The 25,812-nt window shown below is 48.0% G+C and overlaps 1 protein-coding gene across 1 annotated transcript in view; it reads left to right on the top strand.

Moving 5' to 3' along the window:
- Positions 1-25,812, top strand: part of Rptor (regulatory associated protein of MTOR complex 1) — a 285,695-nt gene that overhangs the window by 33,299 nt on the left and 226,584 nt on the right. The window contains exon 2 of the mRNA XM_021639555.2: positions 18,516-18,618. Within this exon, the coding sequence (XP_021495230.1) occupies positions 18,516-18,618 (103 nt within the window). The remainder of the gene's footprint in view (positions 1-18,515; positions 18,619-25,812) is intronic.

The following is a 25,812-nucleotide window of genomic DNA, read 5'->3' as shown; positions in this document are numbered from 1 at the left end:
GGAGCTTAGAGCTGCTTCCGCACTTTAAGGCCTTGGCTGCCTGGGGCTCCGGTTCTCAGGCCCCTCTCCTGGGGTGTGTGTGGGAAGTCAGGCCTCCCTGCCTCGGTAGCCCCGGTGTAATGATCCACAGACTCATCTGGCCTGTTTGCCTTAACTCCTTCACCACGGCCAGCAGCAGTTGGGGCAGTGTTTGGGGCATACCTCGTTGAGGACTTTGTGAAATACAACCCAAGACATTCTGCTTTTGGACTCCTGTAAGCTTCAGCTTGGATAATGTTGCTATCACTCTTGTTTGCGTTCTGAAGCTGCGGGTTGGGAGGTGCAGTGAAGCAGCTTGTGCTGGGAGAGGTGATGGTGACCGCGCACAGTCATGACCATAGCAGCATTGTCTATGTGTGCCGGTAGTGGCATTTGCACTAAGAAGTGGCTTTCCATGTCCTTGCTCTTAACAGTCTAGGTGAGGTTGGTGGTCCCCAGGGTCTACCAGAGTGGAAACAGTAGGAGAGGCGTGCTCACCTTGCTGGTCACACCAGCCACACTGTTCTGTCTTCACTTCTCTGTCTACTCGCTTCCCCTCAGCACCACGAGGCACCAGCTTTCCTTTTGTTTTAGATATTTGCTGTCATGTCTCAGTCTCAGGGTTGGGCACAGAGAGGGGTGTGTGTGGGAGTGGAGCAGTGGGAATGGCCCTCAGTGCCAGAGAGGAGGATACCCAGGCTTACATTCTACTTCTACATTCAACTTCTTGGTCATCCAGGTTTTTCTCCTTCTTTTAGTTCTTCACGACTACGTTGGTAGGTAGGGGCTTCCATTTCAGACTCCTCTTAGAGGGAACGCTCCAGCATTTGATCCTGATGGCACTGCTACTTTGTCTCATGTTTGGACAGATTTAGTGGAGTGCACCAGGGACTGGGCCTGTCTGCACAGCTCCACCAAAGTGACATACAGTGTTCTCTTTAAAATATGTATTTATGTTTAACTTACTTCAACGTACCTTTATCTTTTAAAGGACTGGCATTTTAGAGCTGTAATCTTTGGAGATTTTTGTCCTGACTCTTTGGGGAGGCAGTGTGAAGTGGTGGTTACACTCAGCAGTCTTTATCCTGAGTCAAAACATAGCTCCGACTCTTGGGACCAAGTATAAGATGAACACACTCAGACAAATGAGCTGAAAAGCTCCAGGCTCCCTGTGGCCCGACACTGAAGCTGTCCCAGGCCTTGGCAATGAGAGAAATGCAGTTGTTGACAGACGCCTTGCAGAGAGGAGGGGCCTGGGTCTAGGTGTGCCGAGGACATTGATCACAACGTTTGGAAGGAAATGGAGCATGTTTTTCCCACTGGATGATGAGCTCAGAGGTGGAGATGGGTGGGATGAGGTAACATGGTGGAGGGTCAGGGCCTAAAGCTGCTTTGGAATCCCACGGTTGGAGGCCGTGAACTTTAGAGCTGCTTTCTAGAGCCTTCTGTGTGTAGTGTGTGGCCGTAGATGTTATTAATCCAAGTGTGCCAGGTGCCCTAGCTTAGAGATAAGATAGTGCCATTTGATGGCAAGGACTGAGAGCGCTGAGAGCGCAGTAAGCTGAGTACACTCTTAAGAGGCGTTTCAGAAGAAGTAGGCCCAGACTTGATGGGCTGTTAGGAGGCTGAGGCACTCTGTCTCTCGGTGGAGGTGGTGGAATCCTGGGCTTTGTCCATGCTAGTCGAATAATTTGCCAGTGAGTCACGTCCCAGGGGTCTCTGTAACTTAGGCTGGCCTCAGACTTGATATGTAGCCTAGGGTGGCTTTTACACCCTGATGCTGCTTCAGCCTTCTAAGAACCGACGTCCTAGGCATGCTTTGCCATGCTTGGCTTGAGCTATATTTAAAAATGTTCATTTGGTGTGTGTGTGTGTGAGAGAGAGAGAGAGAGAGAGAGAGAGAGAGAGAGAGAGAGAGAGAGAAACATCCTCTGCCGATCTTCAGGTGTCATTCACACACACACACATTGTTGAGATAGGCTATCTCGCTGATATGGGACTTGCCCAGTAGTTTAGGGTGTCTGGCTCGTGAGATTCGGGGCTCTACCTGTCTGCAGCTCCCAGCACCAGGTACAAACACACCCCACCTGCTTGGCTTTTTCTGTGTGTTCTGCTGATTGGAGCATGCTCGGGCAGCCCTTTCCAGCCGTTGAACTGCTTTTGATGCTGTGTTCTTGCATTGCTGCTTACCTGGAGACAAAAAAGGAGTTAAAGAAACCAGAAGGCCACGGCTTATTGGAGCATGAGAATCTCAATAACAGTCTTGTCTGAAGATGCTGGGGAGTGTCGCAGCAGTGATTGTTCTTGCTCTGTGAGGGCGCTCTGCCGTGCCCTGTGGGCTGCCTTCCTGGAGATCTTCAGGTTTCAGCTCCACGGTCACGTGCACTTTGTTTAGCAGCTGTTTTCGCTCAATCATAAAAGATGAGTCTGTAGCGTGTGGATCTACACAAAGATCTCACTTATCTCACAGGAGGGGAAGAGCTTTCCAGTGTGACCCCAAGTGTCGTCAAGGTGTGGAAGAGGCTCCTGCACCTGGAGCGTAAACCAACAGCAGCTGCGCCTCGGGAGGAATTCTGTCGGCAGCAGGGCTAGAGCAGGCCACCCCGAACAACTCAGCAGCAGGGTGACACCGCTAAGCGCAGGGTGTCTGCTGTATGGCACTGAACATGGAGCCTGCCCTGCTCTCTGCAGTGGTGCTGGGCTCCTCAGCTGGACATGCTGCTGGGCTGCATCCAGAAGCTTCCATGTGTGTGCGTGGCTCTGTGTCACTGTCCCCGGCAGCTCATACTGCTGCTGCGGGAGTGGCTGAAGAGTGGCTTCCCTGAGCTGACTGTGCCGAGGGCCGTTGCACCTGCTCCGTCCCACACTTAGGTGTTTGGCTTTCTCTGATACGCGGTGAATGTAGGACCCAGAGTGGAGGCTGGTTGTGCTGCCTCCTTCCCTCATCACACTTGTTTTGTGTTTTTCTAAAGATAGGGTCTAATGCAGCCAATCTGAATGTGTTCTGTAGTGAGAACAAACTCCAATTCCTTTCTTTTCTTTCTTTCTTTCTTTCTTTCTTTTTTTTTTTTAAGACAGGGTTTCTCCGTGAAGCCTTGGCTGTCTGGAGCTTGCTGTGTAAACCAGGCTTGACTGGACCTCACAGAAATCCACCTGCCTCTGCCTCCCGAGTGCTAATAAAGGTGTGACTGAGCTTGAATTTCTGATTGTTCTTCGTATACCTCTTGGTGCTGGGATAACAGGTTTGCCGTCACACCTGCTTCATGTGGTGCTGGGGATTGAACCCAGGGTCTCCTGTGTGCTAGCTCAGCCAAGTGTTCTACCACTCCAGCTCCAGTTCTACACTGTGTTATTATCTTAAGAACATCTCATTCCACAAGAATAAGTTCACTTTTATCTGACCTGTGGACTTTGTTGAGTAAAGCTGAAAATAATTTAAAATCTAATTTGTCTTCTTGTCAAGCCAAGAGAAACCTATCAAGGCAGCGTTAAAGTGGATGAGGTGTGTAGAGCGGTGGCTTATTCAGTGTCTGCTCAGGGGCAGGTGCAGTTTGTAATCAAGTATTACCTTGCACTAAGTGGGAAGCTGCTAATTGTGGGGGTTGATGCCTCTTTGGAAGAGTTTTAGGAGCGATGGGGAGGAAGTTCATTATTGTCTATTGTACAGTTGATGGTGCTGGTCGGAGTCTTCAAGGCCTCCCACCCCATATTCCCCACTTGATTCACTAAAGACAGTGGCCTGGCTTACTGCAGTGAAAGGACGTGAGGTCACAGCAGCCTGGGAGCAGCTGTATGTGGTGGTCTGAGCAAGCCAGCCACCAGCTTCCAGGGGCGCCCTTCCAGTGCTGCCAGTTCTGATGGCCCAGCTTCCCCAGCAGTAAGTTAGGGCAGCACTTAGGAAGTGGGGTCTCCCTACAAGGCTCCTTAGAGACTTGGGGGCTCGTCATGAGTACACCCTGCCTGGCGTGCTCCAGAGCTCTCGGCTGCAGGAGGCAGCCAGGGTTCAGCATGTTGTGTACAGTAAGAGCTGACCGGCCTGACTGTTGGAGGTGAGCTGCCCAGAAGTCCCAGCACCCGGAAGCAGGCCGTTCTTGACGCCGCTCCAGGTAGCTACTGACTTGACTTTCCCTTTGGGTTGCTGTCTCGCCCAGAGACACAGAGGATAGAGGCAAAGGCGCCAGCAAGTGAGTATAAATGTGTTGCCTCATCAGACAGTCCCATTAGCCTGCACAGATGTGTGGTAAATCATGTTCACTAAAGAAGTAGCAGATATATTGAGGCAGGAAGACTTATTTCTTTAGAATTTTGTGTGAAGTAATGGGCCAGAACTGAACTTCCTGAGCTGACGTTCTGTGCAGACAATAAATGCTACCAGGAGATGCTTTAGTGAGAACACCATTGAATTGTAATTAAATATTAACCCATAAAATATATTTGCATTACAAAAGTGGTTAAAGTAATTTTCTCAGTCTTCATAAATTTAGATAATAGTCGTTAAATAAAATAATGAGCTGGTCTTTGGATGGAAGAGGCAAAGATGTGGAAAATTGCCCCAGGAGCTGGGTTGCCAAAGACGCTGTTCTCTGTGGTTCCAGGATAACATCTTGGGGGGCTGGCCACATCCTCAAAGCCTCACTGTGCTGCCCACTGCAACAGAAGTGTCCTCATTAGGTTAGGGGTGGTTAGGCAGGCGTGCTAAGCTGGCTCTTCGCAAGTTCTCAGCTCAGTTTCCTAATCTGTTCCTGTGATGGCCTATTCTTGGGTGAGTGCCAAGCAAAACCTCAGTTGAGTGGCCTGCCTTTCTTTCTATTTTTTTAAGGAGTATTTTTTTAAATTAAAAATATTACTGCATTGGCATTTTGCCTGACTTTTTGTCTCTGTGAGGGTGTTAACTCTAGGAGCTACAGTCAGGTGTGAGCTGCCATGTGGTTGCTGGGAACTGAACCCAGGTCCTCTGGACAAGCAGGCAGTGTTCCTAACTGCTGAGCCAGCCATCTCTCCAGCCCCTGAAGGGATCTTTTTAAATACTAACTAAACTTGTGATCATTTTGCCTCAGCCTCCCTAAGTGCTGGTGTTAGAGTCTACCATATCTGGCCTAGTGGCTTTAAAAAAAGTTTTTGAGTGAAATATTTCTGGCAGTGGTTAATACAATCCATGGTCTTTTAGTTTGGTCCAGATTTTACTGATATTGCCAGATGTTCTGGAGCTGGGAGTTTACATCAGCTCAGTCACTAATCCAGCTTCAGTTTTCAGCTATGAAGATAGGAAAGACCAGCCACTTCTCTATTAAATTAAGCTTTTTATTTTAATATGATGATTAGAGAGCTACATGCAGCTTAATGCGGTAGAAACCCTATTTATCTATCCTCCAGTCTCCTCAGTGAAGAAGCTACTGTAGGTAGCAGCAGGTGTGCTGGTTCCTGTCTGTCTTCTCAGCACTGACAGGCCGAGACAGAAAGACTGAGTTCCAGGCCAATCTGAGCTACACAGTGAGACCTGTATCAAACCCACATCTTAAGCCAAAAGCTATTTCATAGCAGCACAGCCCAGATGTTGCCACAGACCTTGGCACTCAGTGCCATAACCCCTCCTTGCTTTCGGTTGCCCATACTTCTCAGCCTGCCAGTTATCGAATCCTTTGTCTCTGAAGTCCTGTCGTCTCAAGAATGTTGTATGGATGAGTCACATAGCACCTTACTTTTTATGATTGGCTTTTTTCACTCATGAATTTCCCAGACATTCATCCATGATTTGTTCCTATTTCTTGCAGGTGTTGTCTGTGGTATACAAGCACTCCCGTTGCACAGCCACTCACTCACTGAAGGGCATCTGGGTTGGTTCTGCTATGGTTGAAGCTGCTGTGAACACTTGCGCACTTTTCTCTCTGAACAGTAATTATATTTCTCTGTAATAAACGCCCAGGAGTGCCTGGCCTGCTGGTGCATGTTTAGTTTCCCAGGACCCATTGCCCTGAGCATTGTACCCTGGCTGTTGGCTCTCAGTATGTGGCTGCTGTCCCTTGAATGGATAGGGAGCTGTGCACTGTGGCCTGTTCTAGGCCATACTGCTGCTGAGAAAATTCCGCCCAAGGCATCGGTAGCTGCTGGTTCGCTCCATGGTCAGAATGCTCAAGCACCCCTGCGCCCCTGCACCTCGCCGATCCTCACCTCAGTCACATTGGAAAGCTCTTCCTAGTCTTTGAGCTGAATGAGAGCTTGCGTGTTTCCCACAGGAACAGTGGGGCAGGCCTAGTGTGTGCTGCCCGTGTGAGCTTTCCTCTTGGAAATCACCTGTTTGTATTCTTTTTCCTATGGATTTTGTCTTTTGTCTTTTCTTTTTCTTCCTTTAAAAATAATAGATCACCATAAATTGGTGATATAATTTTCTATAGATCTAAATACACTTTATCCTAAATGTGTATGTCTTAGTCTTATAAGAGCTTGAAGATTCAGTGCAGTCAACTTTTCATCATTTTCTTTCATGTACTATTTTAGTATTTTATAGTACATTTTCAGGTCCCCCCACCTCCTGTAGTTCTCCATTGCTTGGCTTTTGAGTCAGGGTTTGGCTCTGAAGAGTTTGAAACTGACCCTCACTGTGGATTTTGAGTCCTGCAGCATTAGGTAGAGATCTAGTTTGACTTTCCCTTCCATCATTTCTGGCTAGTTGCTGAAGCAATTTTTTATTTTTTTTATTTTTTTAATCTCAGGTGTGGATTTCTCATACTGCTGTTCTCAAACATTTCCAGGTGTTAGAGTTAGTGGTGTAAAGTGCAGAATCCTTTACTTCCTTTCTGGCCATCAAAGCCCGAGATAGGGGTACAATACAGGATGCCCCACCAAGCCCAGGAAGGCATGGGTTGTGAGGCTCACCAAAGCTTCTGCTTTTGTTGCACCCTTCATGGAGACAGGGTTGCTGCTCTTGTGTGCCTGTGTCAGTCAGTCTCTGCAGAGTGGGTTTGGGGTCTGTATTGTCTATCTGTACTTAGGGACTCTGTCTGCACAGGAGTGGCAGGAAGTCTAGGGCGGGGCACACAGTGTGCCAGAGCTTCTGGTAGATGCTTGTGTTAGAAGAATCGGTGTTGGGCAGGTTTTAGGAAGCAGAGAGGCAGCTGTGAACAGTGTTGCAGGCGGTGTGAAGGCAGCATGCTGCGGGAGTGCAGAGTGCTGTGACAAGTGAAGGAGAAGCTGAGGCATGGAGGGCTGTGAAGCCACACGAAGCAAGCAGCATGTAAACCAGTGGTCTGTGGGGATGTGTTCTAAGGGGGTGTTCTGGTTGTGTTGCTGTAACACATCATGTGACCATGTGACCACAGTTCCACATCACAGTCCATCGCTGGGAGGAAGCCAAGGCAGGAAACTAATGCAGTGGCAACACATCCACAGTCAAGAGCAGAGGGAACAGACACTGTTTGTTTGCCTGCATCTAGCTTTCTCTTGTCTTGTGTAGTTCAGGACCTCTCTGAGTAGGGAATGAAACTGCTCACAATGGCTGGGTCTTTCTACATCAATTAATAATCAAGACAATCCACCACAGCCAACCCGATTTAGATATTTCTTCAATTGATGCTCCCTGTTGAGGGGATTCTAGGCTGTGTCAAGTTGAGAATTAAAAACTAACCATCATAGGCATTTTATATGTAAGGAAGGTTAAGTCTTTGTTTCTTTTAAAGAGTTGTTAAAGGCCATATGCAGTAAAAGCTGGGTGGTGGCGGCGGCGGCGGTGGCGGTGGCGGTGGCAGCGGCAGCGGCAGCGGAACGGGGCCATTGGTGGTGGTGGCGCACCTTTAATCCCAGTACTGAAGGCAGAGGCAGGTAGATCTCTGAGTTCAAGGACAGCTTGCTCTACAGAGCTAGCTCCATGACAGCCAGGGCTCACACACACAGACTCTTGAAAAACAGAAACAAAAAAATTAAAAGTGATATCTTAAGACTGATGTTTATCAACTGACAACCATAGCTGACGGCTTAGGCCTGTCCCATCGCTACACCTGCCGCCCTGAGAGGGCACCTTCCTACGGGCCTTCACCTACCTGTGGCGGGAGTGCCCTAGAAGGTCAAGTTTTCTTGTTGATGACTCGAGGACCAGTGCTCATGATGCTGCTTTTCTTTCTCATTTGCTTACTGTCTTCCTTTTCACTCTTGTTCTTTATCTTCTTCCTCCTTCTTCCTCTGGCCCCCTCTCCTGCTTTTACCTATTGTCACACAATCAGCTAAGCAAAAAGTGAAACATTTACTTCTGTTTCCTGAGTGTGCAACAAAAGCTGAATCGACAACATGACAACAGAAAATGCTTGCAAGTCTTGCCCATGTACCAGGTAACATGCCCAGTTTCCACAGCTCACTATCGAGGGCAAGTCTGGTGTTGCTGGAAAGAGGGGTGCAGGTGCCTGAGGACTGGCCAGGGAATGATTGGTTTCCGGGGGAGCCTTACCCCTGGATCAGCGTAGAGGTGCCTGTGGTCACTCTGCAGAGGCTCTGTCCCCAGCCAGAGAGAGTGCACAGGCTGAAAGATGGATATATGGATATATGACCGTCAGCTCTGCCAAAGGGCAAATCCGCCAAAGAGATGATCCTTAATTTGTTAGAGGTCCTCTCTTAAAAGGAAGGACACAGAGCTCAGGAAGTTCCCTGATGGAAGGCAGCATCATGTTCATGAAGAGCGGCAGAAAACAGTGATGACGCTGGAAGACCACAGTACCAGGAGGGTGCCCTGGTGCCTGTGCAGTCTGCTGAGTGCAACAGTTTTCAGAATGTTTGGAAACAAATTTGCCTTCCTTACCTGGGATCTAAAGGCAGTAGGTCACAGTTCTACTTGGATCTGTGTGATTAATTTTGCTTGTGTCAAGGTGGAGGGCTTCCTGCTTCAAGCCTTCATTCTGAAAGATTTTGGGCCAAGTAGAATTGAAAGCCTGGGCTGTGCTACCTCCCCAGAACCCTCAGTGTTACATTGTGTCCAGCTTTGTGTTTGTTTTGAGGTCTTTGAAACGTGAGCACTCAACACCCTGATTCCTCACACACATCTCCTTGCAGCTCCTGAGACAGTGCCCTATTTTATTTTCTCGTGTCAGGGCTTTTCTGTAGCAGGCCAGGTTGCCCTGGAAGTCGCTCTATAGACCAGGCTTTCCTCAGACAGAAATACTCCTGCCTCTGCCTCTCATGTGCTTTTGTTTTTGTTTTTGAAAGCAAGAACTACTTAATTTAATGTATCTTTAATTTTTCCCCCTAAAGCAAAAAACTTATTTTTTGGGGGGTGGAGGAGGATGGTGAGATGGCTCAGAAGGTAAATGTGTTACAAAGCCTGATGACCTGAGTTTCACTGAGACCCCAAATGGTGGAAAGTGAGCTTGCCTTGAATGCAACCCCCTGCTGGCTGTTTCTCTGCCTGTTTCTCTGGCTGGCTGGCTGTTTCTGTCTTTTTCCCCTTCCCACCCCCTACACAATAAACGTATTTAACAAAAGAACCTGCTTTTTAAATGATGTTGCTTACCTGGTAGAGGTTCCAGGCTGGCTGTGTGGTAGAGTAGCCCACCTCGCTTTGCTGATGGTTTGCTCACGATGTCATTTGACTCATTTTTCTACTCACTAGGTTTCCTTTAATCGAGGCTCAGTCTGGAGGGTGCTTGTTCTAGATGGCTAAGCCTGTTTTGAAGGGCCAAGATCCCGGTTTGCCAGTTGCTTCTCATTGCAACAGGAGAGTCAGTAATCTCCCAAAGAGTTGGCCGTCTGCTGACAGGCTCCTCTTGGGGCCCGTGCTCGTGTCCTGTCGCTCAGCTGAGGGAGTGCACAGCTTAGTGCCGAGGCACCGGAAGCCATCTGATTCCAGCTTCTCTTTGAGACTGTGGCGGTTAGCCTTGTGTCACTCCAACGAAACATGCAGAGAAATGGTTCCGTGACCACAGGCCTAGAGTCCAGTGCAAGGTTGAGTGGACCTGTTGCCTGGGGCCACAGTTGACAGATGACAGTGGTAGAGCTCTCACGTTGAACCCATCTGGTGCCAGAGGTAAGAGAGATGAGACCACAGTCACACAGTCCCTCTTGGAGGACACTCCCCAGTGACAGACAGCAGGTTCTACAGAATCACAGCATCTCCCCGTACCACCTCTTGAGAAGCAAGCCTTTGACATGTGGGCCCTTGGGGACGTTCAGCATCCAGGCCATAGCAGTGATTTGATTTTCTTTGAAGCTTGTGCCTCATCAATACAGAGTAAAACGAAGTGTCAGTACTTTTCCCTGAATTTTAACTGAAACTGATTTGAAATCATTTGTCAGCCACATACAGCACTACGTGAGTAGAAATTAGAAGAAGAAATGCATGCGCCCGTGTGTGTGTTCATGCATGTGCACTTGCACAAAGCGCCGCAGAGTTTGCCTCCATGAGGATGGCCCTTCCCTGGTATGCTGTCAACATTCAGTGCCCACTCCTTCCTGGGGTCTAGCCGTCAGCTAGCTGAGAGTGTCTTGCTGCATGTTGCCTCTGCTTCTGGCAGCGTGTATTCCTCACTTCTTGTTTGCCCGTGAGCTCTCTGTCTAGACTGAGTGTTCTTCAGTTCTTTAGGCAGGGTGAGTTCTGAACTTTTCTTGGGACATCATGGGACTTTGGGAGTTTCTGGCAGGAAATCCAGAATGTTTTTCTTGTCTGGAACAGGAAAGGTGATGATTTGTTTGTGGTGTTCTCAGGACCCTCGGTCTTCTCTAATGAGCCACGGGCGGTTAACACGGATGCTCATTAGCAGTCAGCCACGTGGATTTCTTTTGTTCTGCTCAGGTGGAAATCATGGATGTGGGTGGGCTCTTTCATTACTGGCAGTCCCAGGCCCCCGAGTGCTCACAGCCAAGGGCTGGATTCAGAGACTTACAGCTCCAAGCCTTAGTGGCTGGAGACTCTTAGCGTTGGAGGCTTATTGCTCCAGTCAGAGCTTGCAGATAGCTTGGCACTTGGTGTCTTTTGTAATCCTTAGCTTCTTACAGGGAATGAACAACAAACAGATCCAGGCAGCACTTGTTGGAGCCATAACTTCCAAATGTGCAAGTCAAAAGCATTAGAGTTGTCCACAGTCAGTCAGCACAGTCATGCAGTTCCTGAGCCTAAGAGGTTCCGTGCTATCCACAGTGCCCTCACCTTCCCAAAGATCATGTTGCCATCTTTACTTGCAAATGAGAAATAGGAACCATGACCAGATCCAAGGCTCTGTACTTCAAGATGAAGTTTTCATTCTTAGATTTCCTCTGTAGATGGACTTCATCAGTGCCAATATTGTGTGTGAGGTCCCCTCACCTTCCAGGAATCCTGGAATAATTCTGTGGAAACAGGGACCATTATATCCAAATATTTTCCTTTCAGTGCTCAGAGTGTGAAAGTTTTCGGCTGTTTTGGGGACTTTGTCTGCAAACAGTAAGAAATAGAAGTGGCCCAGGGGTTTCACCATCAGCCATGGCGTTAATGAATGCAGTGGGGAGCAGGCAGCACTCAGGAGGCAGAGATGGGTGAATCTCTGCAAGTTCAAGACCAGCCTGCTCTACAGTGGGAGTTCTAGGACAGCCAGGGCTACACAGAGAATTTTTGTTTTTGAACCCCCTTTCCTTTAAAGAAAAAAAAAAAAAAAAAAGAACCCAGTGGGATAGACAGGCCGGCCAGATAGATGACTCAGTGAGTAAAGGCATGTGCCACATAAGAGATCTGAGTTCAGTACCCAGAACACATCCAGGTGGAAGAACTGACTTCACAGAGTTATTCTCTGACGTCCTTACGTGTGCTGTGCATTTGCTCCTGTGTATCTCTGTCTGGCTAGAACTTGTTTTGTAGACCAACCGTCCTCAGACTCACAGAGATCCTCTTGCTTCTTTCCCGAGTGCTGAGATGAAGATTGTGTATCAGCAAGTAATTTTTCTTTTTGGGTGTTTTGAGACAGGGTCTCTCTGTGTAGCCCTGCCTGTTCTGGGTTTCCTTTGTAGACCAGGGAACTCACAGAGCTGCCTGCCTCTGCCCTGCCTCTGCCTCTGCCTCTGCCTCTGCCTCTGCCTCTGCCTCTGCCTCCCAGAGTTCTGGGATTATGGGTGTGGTGGCGTACTATGCCCAGCTAATAAGTACATTTTTTTTTTTTAAGTGAGGAAGAACTAATGTGGCTTTGAGGTGCCATTTTGAAGTAGTGGGAGAACTGTAGAGCTCTCTCCTTTGCTGTGGGAGGCTGTTCCCAGAGACGCTGCTCTAGTGGCATGTGGATGTCACCTTCCTGAAAAGACCAGCCCCAAGCTCTACTCTCCTGTCAGCAAAGATCTCAGACAGTGAGATCCAAAGCAGGCAAGGCCTGGGGGACATGCCAGAGCTGAGGAGACGTCTGCCCCACACAATATTCACGGGTAGGTTGTGGTCTGAACAAGGCATATGTGGGCTCCTCTGTGGGAACAGAGCAGTGGCCAGCCTGAAAAGGGCCAGCAGCTAGTCTTCAGTGTTTCAGACACCCTGCCTTGTTTGTGTTGAACTGTTCTGAAGAATATTGCTACTGAAGCTCATTTTTTGTTGGAAGAAAGTTAACTAATCTCTGTATGTCTAGATGGGGGTAGGGGTCCCTCAGTCAGTAAACTGTGGCCCTGAGTTTGGTTCTAGCACCCACATGTAAAGTTGGGTGTGGTAATGTGGGTTGGATTATAATCCCTGTGCTGGGTTGGCAGAGATGGAGACCCTTGGGGCTTGCTGGCGGGCCAACCAGTCTAATCAGTGAGCTGTAGGTCAAGGAGAGACATTGTCCTGAGCACCAACATACAAGGTCATCCTCCAGCCACAGAAACACATGCTCACGTGGACCTACACACCTTCAACACCCCCATGAATGCACACATCTCTAGATGCTCTTGAGACACTTTTTTTAAAATTACCATATGAGGAAGATTGATTTCTTCTTTTCAGATCCAGGGTTTTGTTACATAGCCTTGGCATTAGCATAGTGATCTCGCTGCCTCAGCCTCTTGAGTGTGAGGATTGCAAGTGTGCACCAGCATACCTGGTCGGAAACTTGGTGATGAATTATTTTTGTGGATCCTCCTGGAATGTTTGCCTCTTACGCTTGGTTGTCCTTGCCAGCCCTGTTTGCAGGTGAGGCGTGTCTGTGTTCAGATGAGGCCCTGAGGTGTGGATAAAATACAGCCTTTCAGTTTGTGTGCTGCAGGGGCACTTTGAGATGGGAGGACTGGTAAGGGCAGTCAGAAGAAATGCACGGGGAAGAGCGGCTGTTGAAGTGCTTTGTCGGCAAGTCTTCAAGTCTTGGCTGAGAGAAGCTGCATTTGTGACATTCTGGGCCACAGACCTGATCATGTGCCATGGTTTTCTGTCCGTGTTTGGTTTAGTGGTCCATAATCTCCAGAGGATATGCATGCGTGCTCTCATCTCATCTCCAGGACTTTGAAAGAAATTGAATTGTTGCCGTTTTTCTATTTCCTGTTTATAATCCTTCCCACCTTTGGCTCTGTACTGTGGTAATTTCTTATTTGAAATTCCTTTTGAGCAACTCAGGCATGGGGTGGTGTACTGACATTGTTTTCCGGAGAGACACTAAGCCGTTGGTTTTATGTGGGTGACAAAATCCTAGGAGACTCTATGGGCCTTAGGACAAATCCTGGAAGCTGTAGCTCCTGGAGAGCCAGTGAATATTGACCCTGTGATTCAGTGTCCTGGTGGTGTAGGTTCAGAACCTGACTCCTGACCTATAGGGAGGGGAAGGGACCCAGTCACATAAGGGACAAGTCAACTAGGGAAGCTCAGCCCCAGAAGAGGAAGCTTAAGCAGTGAGAACTGCAGCTCACTGCTTAATTCCCTGCTTGGTTTCTGACGGATATCCTGAGTGCCCAATTTGATGACATCACCTTTATCTGTTACTATATGTTTGTAGTTGGAAGCTTCACGATGCTCTGCCTGGGACTCTCTCTGTGGAGACTCTCCCTGATGGCTGCCTGTGAGGCCACTGTGGTTGATTTGTGTTGGATATTTTGAGCACCTGATTTGGTGATCTTCGTCTCTCATTTTTCTTTCCCTCCCCTCTTTCTCTTCCCCCTACTTTTTTTTATATATATTATTTGGTTTGCTGTATATTTACTAAATTTACTCAGTCAAAACCAAAAGTATGGCCATCGTGGATCATTTTTGGACGCATCACCTGGAACAGCTCATCAGCTGAAGCCTTGCCGCTGCACACTGGCACCTTTGGGCTAACCGCATGTCTGATGCTAGTTGTCTTCTGAAAGCATTCATCCTGCCACAATATGTAAGGTTCCCCCTCCATTTGTGATTGCGGGGACCTTGGAGGCCCTTTGTAAGTCCTGTTGGCCCAGCCAGGAGGCTGCTGATGTAGCCGTCTCGTTGGCCACCTGACCTTCCTGTTGTTTTTCTGAGTGTGTACCCGGGATGACAGACACTGGGATATGATGGGGAGAGGGAAACGACTTGGGTGAATGACTGACTCTAAGGATAGTTGCTAATTCTAATTTATTAGGAGTACTAAGCTGTTGGATGAACATCGTATCAGAAAAAGCAATCTTGAAGTAACCTTGGAACCAACCCAAGTTTTGATGAGAACTCTCCTCATGAAAGACAGTTTTGCTTATCTTGGTCACAAGGGCTGGCATTCTCAAGTGAGGGCCCTATCTTTAAAGGCACAGCACATACTAATATAGGCGTCAGTCAAACAAATTATTTTCTGTGTCCTCCCAGTTGTATGTGCGTACATACACACTTTTAAGAAAGCCTTTGGTTACTGTGGCGAAATCATTTTTTAAATCCACCTTTAAAGTAACATGTGCTTATGGTTATAATTTGACAGCAAATTTTCTGAAGGACCAGAAAGAAAGAAGAAAAAGGTGGTCATCCACCTTTCACTTTCAAATCGCTTTGTGAAATCTTGCATTTTTAGTATTACATTGATTGATTGGTGTGTGTGTGTGTGTGTCAATTAGGAAGGACATTCTTTAGTTAGTTTAAATAATTATGATCTCTAGCATAAACTGAGCTGTGTTTTTTAAAAAGTTATTTTATACACAGTTCCTTGTTTTGACTCTTAGAAAACAAATATCTTAAGGTTTCTTATGTTGGAAGCAAATTCAGTCTCTCCTGAGCGGTGTGTGTAGGAAGGAAGGGCCCTAGTGAGCCTGTGAGGCAGCAGCTGAGCTTCCCTCTGGCTGACTTTGATGTTGCAGGGCTTGTTTTTTTTTTTTTTGCTTTTGCTTTTGCTTTTGCTTTCTGTTAGACTGTTTTACAGCAATGGAAATAGACTTTAAAATCAGTGTATTATGAATAGAATTTGGCCTTTAAAAAAAACCCACAGTTAAAATTAAGTTAGGATTCTGGCTCAGAGTAAGAAACGGAACTTGTAAATTCCAGCATCCTTCCCGTTGTTTCCAATTCCCATCGAAGGACACAGAAGAATATGAAAAACCCAGGGATCTCCCTAGTTGCTGCTGCTGCTAGAGGAAACTCTGATGCTCCTCTTCTTTCTGGGCTTGTTGTTTGCTTCTCTCCTGCTGTCTTTGAATGAGGGTTGGGGCCAAACTGGCTTTTCCTTTCCCCTTTCTTCTCTACTCTGCTGTGCATTCTAGTTCCTGACTTTCATTGTAAATTATACACCTGTGTGGCCTCAGCTCCATTTAGGTTTTCCTGCTGCTCTGAATCCTAATGAGGAGTAGGTGGTTCTGTCCTCAGACAAGTGGGTGGACAGTGTTTTGTGACATCAGTGTTGGCTCTCAGGTTGGTGTTCTACCTTGCTTCCACATGCTCAGCTGTTTGTGCAGGAGCAACACTCAGGAACAGCCCAGGCTGTGCAGGTCGGCCAGCTTTGCTTGCTGCTTGTTTCTTCTCTGCACAGTGGTCATCTAGATGTCACCCACGGTAGTCTGTAAAGGTCCACTCAAAGTTGGCCAGGCTGCCGGATCTATCACATCTTCCAAACAATAGCTGGCTTCGTCATGCAGCTAAGAAGGAAGACATCAAGAAAACCCTTATGATACTGTCTGAATTCTTTGACTGGCAACAGACATCGTATGCTTCAGATGCCAGGGTGTTGGGGGCAAGCCTGGTGAAGTCATTTACTTACGCAGTGAAGATCTGTCTGCGTAAATATTGGTAACTATTAGTGCTCTTGACCATGCTCATTCGCTCTTGCAGACCCTCCCAATCATGTATGAGGTATGGCGTAGGGACCAAATTTCTAAAGTTTGAAAAATTCTGACTTTCAGAACATCTCTAGCACCTCTTGCTTTCCACAACTAGAATCGAAGTTTCCCCAAGGCTTTTGGTTGAGATCCAGGCTCCAAGGCACCTCCAGGATGGCTCAGGGGAGACAGGACATAAGACAGCACTCTAGCACCAGGGTACCAAGAGCTTGCTCCACCTTTCTCTGACTTGTTCTGGAGAGGTTGGAACTGATTGATGGGTTGAAGGTTGCAGACTAGGAGTAACCACTGGAAATATTACACATCCCTTCCTTCCCTCCTTTCCTCCCTCCTTCCCTGCCTCCTTTCTTACTCCCTCCCTCCATATTTTTTGATTTTTTTTTTTTTTTTTGTGTTGGAGGTCAGGGTCTTTCTATATAATCTTGGTTGTCCTAAAAGTCTATGTAGACCAGGTTGCCCTTGAACTCACAAAGATCCTCCTGTCTTCGCCTCCTGAGTGCTGGGATTAAAAGTGTGCACTACCACACCTGATTTATACAGCTACTTGAAATGATACTCTTTTTTTTTTCTTTTCTTTTTTGAGATAGAGTCTCATATAGTCCAAGCTGTTCTGGAATTCACTACATAGCCCAGGCTGGCCCTGAACTCATGGCTAGCCTTCTGCCTCAGCATCCCAAGTGCTGAGATTGCAGGCTTAAGCCATCTTGCCTGGATTTCAAAGTGACATTCTTTTCAAATTCAAAATTAACCTCTGGAGACATAACTGTGCCATCTTTCATTATATTCCATTCAGAAGAAGTGTTTTAGTGTCCAAAATGGTTATTTTATGCAGTATTTTGCAGTTTTTGAGACATTAAATTTGATAGCCCCTATATTAAAGCATCTCTATAATTATATTACTAAAATTATTAATCTAGAATTTCTGGAATATTGGCATCTAAATTAAGTAAAATACCAAAGAGATATTTTAGGTATAGTTGAACATAAGAGTCTACAGTTTATGCAATATTTGCAGACTAAAATTGGATTAAGGATATTTTATAGTAATCTGTTGTTCAGATTTGAAATCAGTAGCTAGGCATTAGACTAAAATACATTTTTCTAATTTATGTGTTAGAGTACTTGAGGTTTTGTATTATTTTTTTATAGAAAGTATAATTCAGGGCATTGGTTAGGTGTGCATCATGTGCCTGATTTTAGTCCCTCATGTGTCTTTGTTCACACTTCCCAGGCCTGGTCTTTTGCGGCACAGTTCTAGGGCAGGAGAGGAAAAGCTGATTTTGCGTGAAGCTCAGTGAGTGCAGGAGGTGCACGCCGCTGGGCTGCGTCATGGGACTGAAGCGGGAACATTGTGTTTTCATTGTTCTTTGTCTGAGGGACTCACTTCTTAAGACTATGTGTAGCATGGAGGCCAGAGTGAATAGTGAGTGTCTTCTCTACTGTTCTCCAGCTTACTCTTTGAGAGAGGTAGTGAGCCGCAGGGCCCAGGGTCTTCCTGTCTCTGTTTTCCCAGTGCTGGGGTCACAGGCACAAACCATACCTTGACCTCTGTGTCACTGGGGATCTGACCTTGGGTCCTAGTGCTTTACAGCCTGAGCTGTCCGCCTTGCTCTCGAGGGGCTTTTCTCTTTTGTAATTAACTCAGAACATATTTACTGAAAACTGTAATAAATATGTAACTCAGATTGACTGCTGCAGGGATGTTCTGGCTCTCTTTCCTGTCCTCGGTGTGGGAAAGAAGCTCCGTGCTGTGTGCGAGCTCTGAACACACAAAGGAGCTTGCTGCTGTGGGAGCTGGGCAGGACCCCCTTTTTTTCCTGCCTTACCTGTGCCTTTGTAAAATGCGCTCACATTGTAAGTGAGCCAGTGATGGTGTGTGTGTGTCCCATAGTGTCCAGCCATGCTAATGAGACTGAGTTACACTGCCCTCCACAGTGTGAACTTGGATTTTGGGGGAGAGGGGTTGGTTTTTGGTTTTTTTGAGACAGGGATTTTCTGTGTAGCTTTGGCTGTCCTGGACTCACTTTGTAGACCAGGCTGGCCCGGAATTAAAAGAGATCTGCCTGCCTCTGCCTCCTAAGTGCTAGGATCACAGGCGTGCACTGCTGCCCCTGGCTATGTATTGTCTTTTGATAGTTGATTCTTCTTCTGGAGATTCATCATATGAAAGCTCCTGCATGTGGGGCTTTTTAACCCCCTGCCCTGTCCTCTGAGGTTGGCTAACCTGGGCTACAGGAGCAGTGCTGCAGGAGAGATTGAGCAGACAGGGCAGGAGGAGCCCAATCCCTGGGGATCTGTCTAGAGCCCGTGCTGAACCACTGTTTCTCTTGTGCTTGCAGATGAAGACTGTTAGTGTGGCCTTGGTCCTGTGCCTGAACGTGGGTGTGGACCCTCCAGACGTGGTGAAGACCACACCCTGTGCTCGGCTGGAGTGCTGGATCGGTAAGTGCCAGCCCCTCCCGTGGGACCTGTCACGGAAGCTGCTGCTTTAGATGCATTAGCTTTTACTTTGTTGGAGAGGAATATTAAGGAAAATTAATAAAATAACAACTCTTTGCTGGTATATGGCTTGTGCCTATACAGGGTGTATAATGGTAGCTTTGTACACTTGAAAAATTGAACAGCTCGCTCATATGTAAATATGTTTATGGAAAAGGTAAATTGAGCTATTTTAAGCAAAGCATTGTGCCAGATATTATAGATGGTAGTAGCATTATTCATGCTTGCAGCGTACTAAGATGCTTACAGCAGTTTCCAGCTAATTAGGCCATTTAATCTTCACCAGAGTCCCACCTTAAACACCTCTTATCCTGTTTATACATGTGCATACACATCTGTGTGTGCAGCAGTGTGCATGTGGAGGTCAAGGTACAACCCATGGGAGTCAGCTCTTTCCTTTCATCTTGTGGGTCCTAGGGATTGAACTCAGGTTGGCAGGCTTGTGTTTCCCTGCTGAGCCATCTTACCAGCCCCTGTCTGGTTTTTGATGCTGAAGAAAATGGACTGCAAATGAGGAGTTTGCTCTAAGTTGTCCTGTGAGTAGATGGTGGAGCTGGGAACCTACACGAAGTGCAGCCGAAGCTGGCTGGTGGTGGTGCACTCCCTTGGTCCCAGCACTTTGGGAGGCAGAAGCAGGTGGAGCTCTGTGAGTTTGAGGCCAGTCTGGTCTACACAGTTAAATACTATGTCAGCCATGTACATTGTCTTTAATAATGGGGAGAGGTGGGTAATGAAATGTGTACAATAGAATTCCTTTATGGGTGTGTCCCGTCATCACCATCTTTTTATGTCACAGTGGCAGCTGTCTCCCTTCCCAGCCTCAGTAAGCCCTGTTCCACTCTCCGTCTCTATGAGGGTTTTCTTGTTTGTGACAGTTGTTGTTATGTAGTCTAGGGTGGCCTCAACCTTGAGATCCCTGCCTTCACCTCCTGAGTGCTGGGTCACAGGTGGGCACCACCACACCTAGCCAGTCTGTTCAAAAGGAATACATGTTTCCTAAGTTCAGAGCTTTTTATTGGGTTTCCACTGAGAGATGGGCCTGGCCTGGGCTGTTGTTGACATGGCAGCACGGGATAAGGAAAAAGAGTGCTAGTGACTTGCTTCAGCTGCTGCTGCTATCCATTGTGTTCACACTTCATTTTGAAAAAGAGATTTCCAAAGTTGCAAGCAGAGCAGTGAGCACCTTCCTGATTCAATGAGCTGCTTGGGAGCTCTTCAGTGTTAGCTCCGCCACAAGGAGTCTCTTCTGAGATGGGTCACAGCTTGTTCGTGAGGGAAGAACGTGGGATTGCTAGTCTTCTGCAGCACACCTGACTTCTTCTGCCCTGGCCTAGACTCCTGCTGGCAGGTCCTCAACATTTGGAGGGTTCACCCTGGCTCTTTAGTGTCCCTGAAGTCTGGCTGGAGGACTGCAGAAGAGAGCTGCTGTAGTCAGGCCTCAGTGCTCTGCAAGCCATGTTAGGTGGTGTGTGGACTTCATGTACCCTTGTTCATCACTTGCCCTGTTTGCCCCTGAGCTGACGCCTGCTTGTTATCACTGGGCATTCTTTGTGCTCTGTTCTTGAGAAAGGTGCCTGGGGACCATCCAATCCAATGTTGCCAGCCAGTATTTCAGGGCTCAGGCCTGGCCAGTCAGCTGGGGAGAGGGGGGCTTACATGGGGGAGGTGCTTCTGAAGTCTTCAGAGTGGGACTGACTGCCTCTAGAAAGCTGGCAGGCAGGCCTTGGTGGAGAGTGCTGTGGAGACTGGGGACTTGAGCGGCCATGTGTGTGTCCTGAGCAGTGCCTGCAGGAGGGAGCAGGCTGAGGACCCTGGCACCATGGAGAGAGGAAGGTGGGTGTGAGAACAGAGAAGGTCCTGATGCCTCAGCTCAGTTAAGAGGGTTGGCCAAGAGTCTGTGCGGCTGTGAGGCACCTTGGCCACTGAGGCGATGAGAGGTGGCGGGAGTGCTAGTGATAGCACCCAGGCATGGCTTGCACTGTTCAGCAGGGCAGCAGTATAGTGTGGGGAGGGTCACGGATGTGGGGCTAGTTGCCGTCCACCCAGGGACTTTCGTGTGTGGCCATGTAGAAGGCCATCAACTTGTGCTTTGTTGCTCTCAGCATTTTGTGCTGCCAGCAAAAATCAAAGAATTGTGCATTTGTCAAGATCCTACTTCATTCTTCCTAGCTTTACTCTCCAACTCAGCTGCTTTGAGTCTTTTCCTCCTGAGGAGGTCATGGTGCCGCCCACCTCATGGCTCAAGGGGACTCACTGGGACCCTCCCAGCAGCTCCATGCAGGGACTTGCCGTTTTTGCCATGCCTCAACTCCAACGCCAGCATCATAAAATTGTTCTCATTTGTTTGTGCTGCTATAACAAAATACAGGAGCCTAGGTAATCAGTAAATAATGGAGGTTTATGCGTCACAGTTCTGTAGACTGTAAAACTCGAGGTCAAGATGGTGTGTCCGGTATCTGGTTTCTGCTTCCAAGATGGTACCGTGGGCACTGTCCTCACTTGGTGAGACCGGGCAAAGGGGTTGAACTAATTGCTTGCAGCGCGCTCCCTCCCCCTGCCATAATTTTTTTTTTTGGAGATAGGGTTTCTTTGTGTAGTCCTTGCTGCTTTATAACTCAATTTGTTTACCAGGCCAGCCTCAAACTCACAGAGATCCAAAGCCTCTGCTTTCGAAAGGTGAGTGCTGCCAATGACCAGCTTTTACACTGTCTCTGCTCCTAGCCTTAGGCATCTGCCCTGTGACTAATCTCTTCCTGTATGCTCCACCTCTTGGCACTGCCATGTTTGGGGCTCATGTTCCAAGATAGGAATCTTGGAGGACATATTTATACCTAGCATTAACCACTATTCTCCTTTCTATGGTACTCCCCTGGGTTTCAGCACATTCGGATGCCCAGCGTCCCTTGTGCCCCCCTTTGTGGCTGAAGGAGGAACATAGCAAATGAGCCTCATTAGCTGTTACTGAGCGTGCTGGCCGCTGGGATTGCCGTATACTCGGGTTGATGTCCAGCAGATGTCAGGTAGCAGAATGTATCCTGTTCTTATTCCACCTAACAAATTAAACCTTTAGTGTATTGTAAGAGGTAGTTGTTGAAGCGTTGCCCAGAGCTCTGCTGGAAGCTGTGAGTGTGGCTGTGGCCTTGTAGGAAGGGAGACGGAGCTGCCCGTGCTGGGTTGAGACTGCTCAGATCTCAGAGATGAGGGTTCAGGAGCCTGAAGAAGGCCAGCACCTGCACGTGGTGCTTTTTGTGTTTTTACCACCTGAGCACAAGGGACTGCCTGGAGAGTATGTCAGTTAATGCCTCTGGGGAGAGAGTAAGGAGAAGGCACAGGCAGGCCATTCTGTCACCTGTCCCAGGTGGGGCAGGAGCTGTGAATGTCACAGAATAAAAGCAGCATTGCCTGGTCCCCAGGAATGGTAAGCTCTTAGGGAGCCCTTGCTTTTTCTGCCCTGTTCTTCATTCCTCTGCTTTAAAAACACTGTTTTGCCTTCTGGAAATGACTCCTGTCTCTTCAGAAAGGCAGGGAGAGGCTGTTTGGTTTTATGGCTGACATTAACTGCTCTAGCAGTAATACAAGGAGCAGCCCACTAAGCGGTATGGCCTGTGCTTGTTGGGGCTGTCTGCCTGAGCGCACAGTGCAGTGACTGCTAAGGAGAGCAAGTGGAATGGGTTGTCTGTGTGCTAGCTGGTGGTAGTTTGGCTGTCAGAAGAGGTTTTTCAGAGGCATGGGGATTCTGTTACCCCAAAGAATGATTTGGGGGACACTTGGCCCCTGTTGCACAGAGGCTGTGTAGATGAACTGAGACAGTGCATCTGTTCTTGGCTTCCATTGCAGAGCAGGTGCACAGAGCCTGCTACTAGCTGGGGAGACTGGGGAGACTGGAACCCCAGAGCAGAGCAGTGAGAAATCACCTTGAGTGGCCTGGGCCTTGGAGAGTGATAGAGGTCAGACAGGCACGGTTGCATGGTGACTTTGGGAAGCTGAACTCGGGGTCCCAGCTGGGCAGTTGGGGCTTGCTGTGACCACTGCTCCTTAGGCTGTGGCGTACCTCTAGAGGCAGTTGGAGCCTCTGCTTTTTGGGACTCCTGGTTTAGAACACTGCATTCTCTGCCCTGTTGTACTGGTGGCTTAAGGTAGTATTGCTGCTCCCCTTGAGGGAGGATGGCTGTAACCACTTGTAAGTCCTTCCTCATTCCTTTCCAGTGGATGTAAACTCTGAGGCTATGTTTTAAGTCAGGGATTGCAGCTCTGCCACCCCCTACCCCCTCCAACAGGTTGTGAAGTATTGCAGCTCCTGGTTTTGATCATAGCAGTAGACAGCACAGGGATGTGATTTGTTCAGTAGGCATGTGGGGTATGAGGCTTTTGGGGAAGACAAGGCCAGCTATGGATGGTGGCTTTTGCCCTAAGATTCTGTCCATTCCAGGGATGAAGGTCCCACCACTAGCCAGACAGACCCGCTCAGCTCTACACAGCCTTGTGGCCGGATTTTGTCTTGAAGCTCAGTGAGGAGATGGGCGCTGCACTGTGTTTGTCACTAATTATAAAGTGGAGGGATGACATTATGATTAATAAGATACAGTCATCAAAAGTCATCCCTAATTTCAAAGTAGCCCTTTTGCTATTATGTATTTTCTAAATCAAAAATTAGCTATTCAAGGTTACACAACTAATTAATGGTGCGATCCTTGAAAGGCGCTGTCTGATTTACACTCCATCCGGTAGGCAGTACTCGACTAATAAGTCAATTAGCAAATGTTTAAGTGTCTTCTGACACAAGGCAGAGAACTACAAAGGTTCTTAGAGCAGCCAGCTCCTTGTGTTCCTTCTGCTTGTGTATTTTCATTGTGTTTTATCGTGGTGCAGCTTGCATATAGGAGCCGTACCTCATCCAAGTGCATGGTCAGATGCAGATGGCACTCTCTACACCCAGGCACCCATGGCACCCTTCACAGAACACGGAAGCTCGCATTCCTGGTGCCTGTCATGGCTCTTGGCAGTGTGTGCTCTTATTTGATACTCACCTGAGTGGAAGTATCAAGTGGGCTCAGCCAGCTTCTTTTCTCCTTTTGGGGACCCGATACAGGAGTCCATCAGTCTGCGGAGAGTCTTTTAGGTCTTCATGGGGTGCTGCTGCCAGGGGTGACAGTGGTTGGTGGCAAAATGTAGGTCTTTGGGAAAAGACGTCGGAGGGTACTGCGTCAGCATATGCATGTGTACCAGTGACCGGCAGCGGGGAAAGGCCGCGCCCTATGGGACCCGGGGCCAGCTCAGCAGAGAGGGTTGGCCATCCTGGACGCGGAGCTGCTCAGCTGCACCTGTTTCCACATGAAGTTAAGTGTCATGTGATTCAGAGGGTTTATGCTGAAGATCGACAGATTAAAATAGGTATATATAAACAAGCTAAAACTTTTACAGTAATGCTGACTAGCTACTTTTCCACCCCCTCCTTCACCCACCTTTATCCCTTCCTTCTCAGTTAATTCACAAAACCATGTCACACAGGCTTTGGGCGACCATGTTTATTACGGCTGTGAAACTGTGAGCCTGCGCCAGACACTGGCCAACACACCCAGGGCTAATCTCTGTCTTGACGTCAGATGATCTTTCTGCTGTCTTCCTGTCCATTCTCTCCTTCCTTTCATGGCTCCTTTCCCACTCATTGGCATTTTTTTTTTTTCGGGAGGAAATAAAATTAATTGACTGAGGGATTTCTAGTAGATTAGAAGTGACATCCTGTTATGTGACAGCTTTTTTTCTGGGGAGGCGCAACACACACACACACACACACACACACACACACACACACACACACCAAAGTATGTATACCACCAAAATCTAACTTGGTGAATTAGTGAATTTTATTCCAGGAATGTGAATAAAGGGTCACTAACAGGAGCAGAACTGACTCAAAGACAGCTGCATCATCAAGTCCCACTCCAGGTGAGGGTCACAAAAGCTGGGGACCCAGGTGGCTCATTTTGTCTGAGGCTCTTCCAAGCAGCCCTGCTGATCTCTTCTTTTCAAGCTGCCCCCAACCCCTCCCCTCCCCGCCCAGTCCTGGAACTCTGTAGAGTAAACTGGCTTCAAAACTGAGATCCTCCTGCCCCTTACCCTTGAGGGCTGGGATTAAGGGCTTGGGCTACCATGTCCAGCTATCTGTTTTTCTAACAGTTTGTCTCCTCTGAGAGTGACTCTTAGCAGCCTTTACTGTTTACTCTAGGGGAAGGGCCTAGAGAATCTGATCAGTTTTAGGGACTTTGAAGCTATTTTGAGTTGTTTACATTCTATCAAAAGAAGCTTCCCTGAGATAGGCCGTGTTTCACTCTCATGGGACCTGCTATACAGCAGACTCACTTTGTTGGTCCCCATCTGTGGATCAGTGGGTGCCCTGATTGAGGCCAGTTAAGGAAGAATGGGTGGCTGACGGTCTACCTCTGCTGCAAAGCCCCTAGTGCAGCCCTCAACCTGTGGGTCGAGACCCTTTTGAGGGTCACATGTTAGGTATTTGTGCTACCATTCATAACAGTAGCAGAAACATGGTTGTGAAGTAACATTGAGAATTTATGGTTGGGGTCACCACAATGTGAGAAACTATATTCAAGGTGGAAGCTTAGGAAGGCTGAACCACGGTTGTTTCTGCTGTATACTGAGGGCGACAGCAGCCTTAGCCGAGAGGAAGGTGTGGGGTTGAAGTTCAAGTGAGGACAGTGTCAGTCCTTCCTTCTAGAACAAATGCCCCTCCAACTCTCTTGCCGTCTGTCTGCTGGCTTAAAGAACCACAGCGTGGATGAGGGAGGCCACACAGACCTCTCTCTCCAAAGAGGAAACCGCTTCTCTTTTCTTGCCACAGATTACCACTGCACTACCCCTGTGTAGCGTGTGCAGATGAGCGCTGTCCTTCCTGCTGTGTCTGTGCACCGCAGACAGCATGGTCTGCTGTTTGAAAGCTCTCTTTGTTAGTTTGCATAGGTGGCTTCTGGTTGTAATCTTCAGGGCTGTAGCTACGGTTCAGTTGGTAGAGCTTCAGTGTAGCGTGTGCCAAGTCTTGAACCACATGGACTGAGTGTGTTGGCACATGCCTGCAGTGCCAACAGTGGGGTAGTAGAGCCAGGCAGGTGAGAAAGTCAAGGT

This window comes from Meriones unguiculatus, chromosome 7, assembly GCF_030254825.1.
Source record: "Meriones unguiculatus strain TT.TT164.6M chromosome 7, Bangor_MerUng_6.1, whole genome shotgun sequence".
NCBI lineage: Eukaryota > Metazoa > Chordata > Mammalia > Rodentia > Muridae > Meriones > Meriones unguiculatus.
The sequence above is the reverse complement of the archived record's forward strand: the minus strand, read 5'-3'. Positions and strand labels throughout refer to the sequence as shown.